At 48.5% G+C, this 8,697-nt stretch overlaps 1 protein-coding gene across 28 annotated transcripts in view; it reads right to left on the bottom strand.

Annotated features, from left to right (window-relative positions):
- Positions 1 to 2,011: 2,011 nt before the first annotated feature.
- Positions 2,012 to 8,697, bottom strand: part of tcf7l2 (transcription factor 7 like 2) — an 87,952-nt gene continuing 81,266 nt past the window's right edge. For 6 of the 28 annotated variants that reach the window (XM_048986671.1, XM_048986673.1, XM_048986677.1 and 3 more), the window contains 3 exons: positions 8,280 to 8,330; positions 7,153 to 7,225; positions 2,012 to 3,019 (listed from right to left, as the gene is read on the bottom strand). In XM_048986671.1, the coding sequence (XP_048842628.1) occupies positions 2,617 to 3,019; positions 7,153 to 7,225; positions 8,280 to 8,330 (527 nt within the window). In that variant the 3' untranslated portion in view covers positions 2,012 to 2,616. Of the gene's footprint in view, positions 6,763 to 7,152; positions 7,226 to 8,279; positions 8,331 to 8,697 lie in introns of all 28 variants that reach the window. The other 22 variants (XM_048986690.1, XM_048986692.1, XM_048986697.1 and 19 more) reach the window with 11 other exon arrangements.

The raw sequence follows: 8,697 nt of genomic DNA, 5'->3' as shown, positions 1-8,697 counted from the left end.
GCAAGCAACCTTTAAAAGCCAAATGCTCTGAAGGAGCAAGATGAACCAAGCAACCAAACAAGGTGGAGGAGAGGCGATTAATGAAAGTGCACAGTAGACTGATGCCAACCAAACGGCAACCAGCTGGAGGCGTAAGAACCACAAGCGAGCAGAGCAGGTTCTCTCAGGTTTCTGGTGACTAGAGCTGTGTGCAGAAGCAGGAATGTGCCTTAAATCATTGCAGCAGCCTACCAGCATCTGCAGATCCATCATTGGTTGCCACTCACTCACCTGTGTTGATAGCCAATGCTTAAGCTACAGCCACCTAGAATCAGGGCTACCTTCCATGGCAGTCTTTAGGCCAGGATATGAGTGGGAAAGACCTGACAAACACAGCAAAAGTCAAATATCGTGAGTGGAACAGACAGTTTTGGGTCATTCAGTTAGCTGTTGCAAACCCAGTGAGACAAAAAGTGACCGTCATCAGCTGGGTACATGTGAGCCCCCACCCTCCTCAAAAGGGGAATCCATAATGAGAGTTGGGAGAGCAGAGCAGAAGAGCGAAGGAACAGGGGCAGAGCAAAGGATGAGGCGTGGAGTGGACAGGTATCCTAGGAAATGTCCACATCGACTGACGAGTAACAGACATGCACGAGTCTGCATGATTTTCTTCATCTGCTGAGCAATAACTTCTTGAAAGGCACCGTAAATCTGGTAACACAGCCAGGATGGAACACAAGCCTCTGGGGAATTCGAGCTTGAGTTTAAGGTCCATAGTCCAGTGCAGTGCATTGCAGTGCAGTGCAGCCACTGCATCATTTCTGAGAAGGGAAATGGAGTCCGGGCAACTCACTCCTACTCAGGAAAAGCGATGCACTGTTACAAAGTAACACATGGGACAGCAGGGTGATCTGCACATACTAACTTGTTTTTATTAATACACAATCGCATGCTACAGGTACTGTACAGCATAAACATTTATTCATTACAAAAAAGGGGAAAACGAATCAGAAAATGGCTTTGAAACCATTAAATATAACAAAAAAGAAAAGGATTAGAGCTTAAAGTAGAACAGGAACATCATCACAGCCGTTAGGAAACATTCAAACTATTCATCATTAGCATGGTAATAACCCAGAGATAAACGGACAGGCTACAGTGACGTCATGTGACTACAACGGCACCCAATGGATGATTCTCTTGTAGCTTTTTTTTAACAGCCGCTTGCAAACATCAACATGCCTATTTCTCTATCTATCTATATGTAGTAGTGTACTTAAAAGTGGCAGTTTGTGCATTTTTTTGTATTTATTTAATTTTTTTATGAACTGTCCTAATATACATAATTTGGCCCGTGTGGGTTTATACAGTACAATGTCTGCTTTTGTTCAGTTTAGATTTAATATTTAATCTGCTACCAAACACATTTGTTATAGCAACATTTATACTACATACATAGCAATCTATGTAACGTCACAGCAAAATATGGTTTAAAACAAAAACAAACTACTACAGCGTTAGAGAGGGCGGAAGGAAATTATCACAAATTTTGGCACGCAAATCTGTACAGAATCCTACAGTCTGGAGATAAGACTGTGCATTAAAAAAGAAGGGCTTAGACATTTTTCCCCACCGCTGAAGACACTGTCCTCTAAACACGTTCAAGTTTTCGTTCTCTTGAATAATGGCTTATAGTTGTGTTTCTTGATGCGTTGAGCATATATCAGTTCTTAAAAAGCATCTACACTGTTCATTTGGTGACTCCAGGTTTCACTGAGGAAAAAAACAAACAAACCAAAGTACAATAAAATGTCCAAACTCCTTGTAAAAACTGATCATTTTTATATATATTTATATATATATAAGTCGCTTACGCTAAGAAAAAAAATTTATACAATGTCTTAAGAAAAGAAAATATTTAAAAAGGGACAACGTACAAGATACAACGAGCGAATCTCTAAAGCAATAAATACTACTGGTCCTAGCGTTGTGAATTTGTCAACCCCGTGCCCACCCCCACCCCCACCCCCCAGACTGTCCAACACCCGCCCCTGGAACCCGACAAACAACGGCCCCCTGCCTCCCTGCTCCCCCTCGCAGGAAAATACAAAGGGAAACCGAAAATTAGTGTACAACGCCATGGAACAAAGCATATTAAGACTGTTACCCCCCAAGACTCTCTGTACATGTCAGTAGGACGGGTAACACGAGACACCCCACAGGCCATGAGCGAGCGGCTCAAAGCAGGTGCTTCACAAGCTCGGGTTTAATACAAACAGGGAAGAAGAACCAACTTCAAGCAGGGCTGAGCTCAGTCATCGCCGAAGTGCCTGACTGCCACGCCTGGGATTCTCGCTGAACTACAAACACTCACAATTACACATTTTCTGCTTTGTTTTAAACATTAAAAAGACATGGTTGTTGATAAAAATTTTGGCAGATTCACAAAGCTTGAAGTCTACAATTTACCGTACTCTTATTTTCCCGCTATTTTTTTCTGAGATAATGAGAGGTCAAATATTGACCAATGAACTTGATAAAACAACCTAGTTTCTTAAATCCTCGTGGCACAAACGTAGAAATAATCTGGAGAAAGTAACGGGTGGGGGGGGGGGGCGGTTCAGCTAAGGGGTGAGGCTACTCTATGGGCTTGGTGACGAGTGACAGGGGCTGCGGGCCGCGGCGGGGGAGGCACAGGGACGGCGAGGGCCTCGTCAGCGCCGAGGAGCCCGGCTGCCGGGCTGGGGGCAGGGCCTCTGGGCGCTCCAGCGAACCGCCGTTCTGGACGGTCGACTTGGCTGCCGTCGCCGAGCTGGTCAGCAGGCCCAAAGACGGGGGCGTGTGGGGGTGTACCAGAGGAGACGGCTTCACAGTCAGTGAGAGAGGTTGCATCTGTTCAGTCTGAGGTTTGGAGTCTTTTGTGGGGGAGGCGATGAGGGAGGGGGAGGAGGGAGGGGAGTCCAGTAAGCTTCCGTCCGAGGAGGGGGGGCTTGCGCAGCTGCCTTCACCTTGTATGTAGCGAATGCACTTCTTTTTCCTCCTGAAAGTGTGGGGGGGCAATAATATCAGCCATCAGCAAACTGAGGGGCAACGACACAAAACCGTCAACGTAAAGGCCGTCTGATTGGCTGGGAGGGGCGGCGCCCAGCTCCACATTCCGGGTGTCCGAGGCAGGAATGACACCCTCGGGCCTACCCTGCCGCTGGCCACAGCCAATCAGGCGGGAGAGTGGGAGCGACAGAATGAGTGGGAGGGGAGGGGAGGAGAGGACGGCACGCAGAGTGAGGAAGAAGAGGAGGAGGAAGAGGGAGCGGCCAAGGGCAGCAGGACAGAGTCCCGATGCCTGTCAGAAAGGGGAAGGGGGTGTCCAGCTGTCTGGGGAGGAGTGCAGCTGTCAGCTGAGCTGGTCCGAAGAGAGACGCTCTACAAGCGCACACCTGCAGGGGGCATCACACAGCACAGAGTCAGCCCCCCTACAGGGGGCCTCCCGCAGCTGTCACTCAAACAGGAGAGCCCCACCCACCAGGCCCTCACAAGACCTGCTCAGCATTTCCCACCCAGGTCATTCACCCCCAGGGGCAGCAAGGAAGTAAGGAGGACTCAGACTGGATGATAACAGCCACCTCTTTTTTTTTTTTACAACTGCATCCACAAGGAGAGTGACTGATTGCTATGAACGAATCGTGATTGGCTGGTCATACGCAGCTCAGAGAAGACTGAACCGTGATTGGCCGGTTCTGAGCAGTTTGGATAAGGACAAATAGTGATTGGCTGGTTGGTTATATGCAGCTTGGGTAAGGATCGTTTCTCAAGTCATACCCCTGCCTGCCTGCAAGTGTGTGGGTTTAGGTCTCAGACAAAGAAAGAGAGGAGAAGACAGACAGAGAGAAGGAGCGAGTGATCAGAGGGTTCACAGGGAGGAGAAGACAGACAGAGAGAGTGAGAGAGAGAGTGATCTCGGGGTTCACAGGGAAGGGAGGACACACAGACACAGAGAGGCAATGTGGCGGGAAGCACACAAGCACAGCATATATGGGGATCATGCAGGTGGGAGATTTCATGCAGTGTCCGGGAACAGGGAGTAAGGCAGCAGCGTAATAATGGCGGGAGTGGAGATAAAGAACGAAAATGAAGGGGGAAGGATCGTTAAAGAATAGAGTGCGTGGAAAGCAGGGGAAAGGACTTGTTGGGGCAGCTTTAAAACAGAGAGCTTAGAAAGAGCCCAGCACCGGCTGCTTCCACAGACAGCAGCATAACTGCCTGTCAAACGCAGTAAATAAGGTAATATCCATTTTTAAAAAGGTGTATCGATCCCTGGCATCTTTCCGTGCAGCACATCGATCCCGTGGTCTCGCAGGAAGCACAGCCAGAGGTATCTTTTCAGGGTAACCTCGTGCAAGCGGTCGGCAAACTCCACAGGGAGCGCTAGAGAGCACTAACTAAACGGTGGCCAGCGCCTCTCTGGGGCGACCTGACCTCGAGAAGGCAGCCAGCTGCCAGGGGGGGCATTTTAAACAAGCAGCCGGAGTGAATGACCCACGCCGAGTCGGGCCCACTCTCGCCGCCGAAAAGCTTTCTTTAGAGACGTCAGAGCATTCTGAACGCGGCCGGCAGAAAAGTATCTGCATGTGGACTGAATTTCCCCACATGCCTGCAGTTGTTTGCAGAGGCTGGTGTAAGAGTGAGGGGCGACGTCCTGGTCAAAGGAGCAGGTAAAGCAGAGGGCGGCCACCCGCAGCCCCAAGAGACGTGCAGCCAGGGGGATTTCTGCAAATGCAGACATCGGAATAGCCAGCGTGCTCTTCTGGGAACTACGGGAAGCACTTCAGTTAACGTGCACAGGTCCAACACCTTGCTCCCAGTCCTCTGGGGAGTGGTAGACTGGAAGCTGGGGCACCATGGCACCTAGGGGGCGCTGCTCAAATTCCAGAAACCCAGTAATCATGCTCTACCCGATGGGTCTTTACTATCATGTAACAGTGCTTCACCCAAACAAGGCGGCACAGAGGCTGCAGCTGACTGGCAGGCTAGCTCACTGGATTGTGCGTTCAGCAAGAAGAACAGAAAACCTTCAGAACAAAAGAAGTTGTGGCACGTTGAAAAGGAAAAAAAAGAAAACAGCTTCTACAGGAGACAGACTATGAGGACACAGCACGATGGCGGCATGCATGAGGCTCACTGCAGCGACTCACGGTCATGGGAGCAGGCGACACACAGGGGGGTATTACTTAGCAGAAACAAATACCTACCATGAAAACATTCCCAATTCAAAGACTGCTTGTGTCAGAACAGAAAAACAACAGGTTGGGACTAAGTAAGGTTATCAGAGAGAGGCAGAGGAGTGAATAGAGCGAGCAGCAGCGGCGACGACCCGCCCTGCAGCCAAACACTGAGCCGCGGAGCTACGGCGGCCGGCGGGAGCAAAGGCGCCCCGCAGGGGCCGCGAGCCTGCAGTACATCTGAGTGAGCTGCTGGCATCCCCATTGTGACTCATTCAGCTACTTCTCACACGCACACACAGACACACAAACACACATACACACACACAGACACAGACACACAGAGAAATACACACACGCACGCACACACACACACATAGACACACGCAACACAGACAGACACACACATTTCATATATTCCTATCATTGTGGGGACTCTCCATTTTATAGGCATGACTCTAACCCTAACACTAACCCTAACCCAGCTTGAACCATAAGTATCCAAACCAAATTTTGGTTGTTTTAGTTTTTGAATTGCATTCACAAATTCTTATAAAATTGAGCTCATATTTTTGGACACCTAAAAAATGTCCCCACAAGCTAAGAAGTAACAGGTCTTACCACATTGTGGGGACGTTTGGTCCCCACGATGTAGTAACCGCAAAGCCGCACATGTGCACATACGCACACGCATGCACACACGCAACAACATGGTTTTATGCCTTTTACATAGATATTGTATATGACAGGAACCATTCCTGTTTGCACCAATGTGTAACTAACATATACAGCTATGGCGTTGTATTACCCAACATAAAATTACCTTACTGTTTAGAGCAATCCATCCATCCATGCAGCTTATGCGAGTTTTACTTGCACAAAAATTGCTCTGAGGGCAGAAGGAGAAATGATTGGTTCAGAGATATAACCAGTCAGATTGTAGAGGAGGTGGGTCCAAGCAACTACAGGGGTGGGGACAAAGACATCTAATTGGTTTGTCCCACCTCCTCGGCAATCTGATTGGTTATCTCCCTGAACCAGTCATTTTTCTTTCTGCCCTCAGAGCATTTTTGTGCAAGTAAAACTTCCATGAACATCCATCCATCCATCCACCATGTACCTGGCCACTCCCTCTAATCCCAGCTCCTGGCACTTGCTGGTCAGTTTGTCCCTGATTATTCCATGAAAACAAGCCAACGGCTAAATCTCTTAACACAGAAGTTAAAATGGAGGTTACCCACTAATTCAGTAATACGACTGAATCCAAAGCCACACGGACCCCCAGCTAACTAGAATATAATAAATGGGGGGGTGTCCCTCAGTAAGAAGGCAGGGAGGGGGCCAGACAAGATATCAGGGTCAGAAAAGCAGGGACATTCTGAAGGTAGCAGAGGAAGGGCATCATCATCATCATCATCAACACCATCTTCACCACCACCATCACGAGCACCATCTTCATACTTCACCAAGGCTCTATGTTAGTGAGAATACCTGCATGGTTTGCACCATAAATTCAGCCGGTCAAGCCCGAACAAGGCACGACACTTCTTTGGGGTATTTGCATCTGTTAGCCAAAAAGGTAAAAACACAAATACAACAGAGAGAGAGAGTGGACACCGGTCATTGGACAAACATGATATGGAGACAGGCTCAGGGTCCGGCTGGGGTTGTCATTAGGCGCCGCTGCCCTTGACTTACCAGCCAATCAGCTGTGCCTCCCATCAAGCCTTTTCTCCTTCTCATCTCTAGCCTACTTAAGTTGCCCGAAGTGTAAAACACCAGGCACAGGCGTGCAAACAGGCCTGCAGGGGTCAGTGTGGAGCTGCAGTGCCCTTCAGCTACCTGTCTAGCAGCAGTGGCAGGAGGGTGGGAGAGATGGGAGCACGTGTGGGCAGAGGGGCCGGCCAACCCCAGCTTCACCTGGCTGTCAGCCTCAGACACACTTCATACACACCTGCAGGGCCCGCACCAGTTACTCTGCTGATCGAGGCCAAAGCGTGCTCGGCATTTCTTAGGGGCACTCAGGTCTGAAGCGGCAGGGGGGGAGGGAACGGGGAGGGGGCAGAAAAGAGGGACAGAAATTAAGAAAAAAGGAAACAAATCAATTTTCTGATTCCAAACTGTCAATCACGTGATTGTTAGCTTTCTCAGTGTAACTGGAGCGGATGCTAGTGACTGGAGGGCAGTGTAGAGCAGGGGGTCTGTCGCGATGTGGTGCCGCAGACTGCAGGCCGAGGTGGTTAGTGGCACAGGGAAGCAGCGGAGATACGCACGACTGGTAGAGTCGCGTCGCCTGAATGAGGCTACGCTCTCTGTTACTGCGAAAATACTACAAGCGCAAAGGTAACAGGAAACAGCAGAGGGCAGAATATTACTCTGCCTGGACCATCGCTCAGCCAACTTGTCTGTGTGTCTGCCTGTCTTTCTGTGCGTCTGCTGGTGTGTATGTTTGCCTGTCTTCTGGTGTGTCTGCCTGTCTGTCTGTCTGTCTGCCTGCCTGCCTGTGTTTGGGCACAGCTGGAAGGGAGGAGGTACAGTGGGAAATGGCAAAGTGGAGCTGCAGCAGAGAGCCAGTTAAAGGTCCAGCCAGGAGCTTTTAGGCAGCAGGGCAGCAGCGGTCTGTCTTTATGCTCAGACTGCGTAGCGTTAGCGGGGGAGGGGGGTTAACCGAGTGCTCATGCGGGGGCAGCTGGACAGGCGTAGCGACTAAAGCAAAGAGATTAAGGAGGTTTACTCTAGTTACCAATCTCTGTTACCAGTCTCAACGCCTGCAGTTTGACTTCTGAGACAGAGTCACATTAATATACTGCATATTAAATTTGCCAAATGGGGAGGACTCTTTAATTATGTATGACCTATGAGAGCAGCATCATTAGAAAAAACCACACTTGTGCTCGGAGCAGAATAAATGAACAAGTCAAACATCCGTTAAAATAAGACACATCGGCAATGAATTATACTTCTGTATTTAAACAACTGTGTTGAAATATATACTGCACATACATTTACATAAATAAATACATAATTAACAAAAAGAGGAGAAACAAGTTAGTAATTAAAGACTCAAAATGACATTAGCACCTGTAATCGGTGGAAGGGAAAGGCAAGGGTTTGGAAAATATTCTCTGTGTTCTGGAAAAAGAAAAGAACAGACACAGGCCTTTAAAACGGATCGGGACCGAGGCGAGCACAAGCACACGGTCGCGGTAAGCCTCCTCTGACGTACAACAAACTGATGAATAAGAAGAACTCAGAATTAAAAATAATAATAATAATAATAATAATGATAATAATAATAATGATAATGATGAATTAGAATTAGCAAACCTCCTTAATAGAGAGATGTGGGTGATTTTATGTTTTTCACAAAGCATGCATCAGCGCAGTCAGCAACAGCCCAAGTTAAACACACTCACAACACGTACATCATCATTCACATGAAAGCAGAGGCATGACGCTGCACAATTCTGTCAAAAATATAACAAACATCTGGACGACG

The sequence above is a fragment of the Brienomyrus brachyistius genome, chromosome 20 (assembly GCF_023856365.1).
Source record: "Brienomyrus brachyistius isolate T26 chromosome 20, BBRACH_0.4, whole genome shotgun sequence".
NCBI lineage: Eukaryota > Metazoa > Chordata > Actinopteri > Osteoglossiformes > Mormyridae > Brienomyrus > Brienomyrus brachyistius.
Note: the sequence above shows the minus strand (reverse complement) of the source record. Positions and strands in the feature narration are given on the sequence as shown.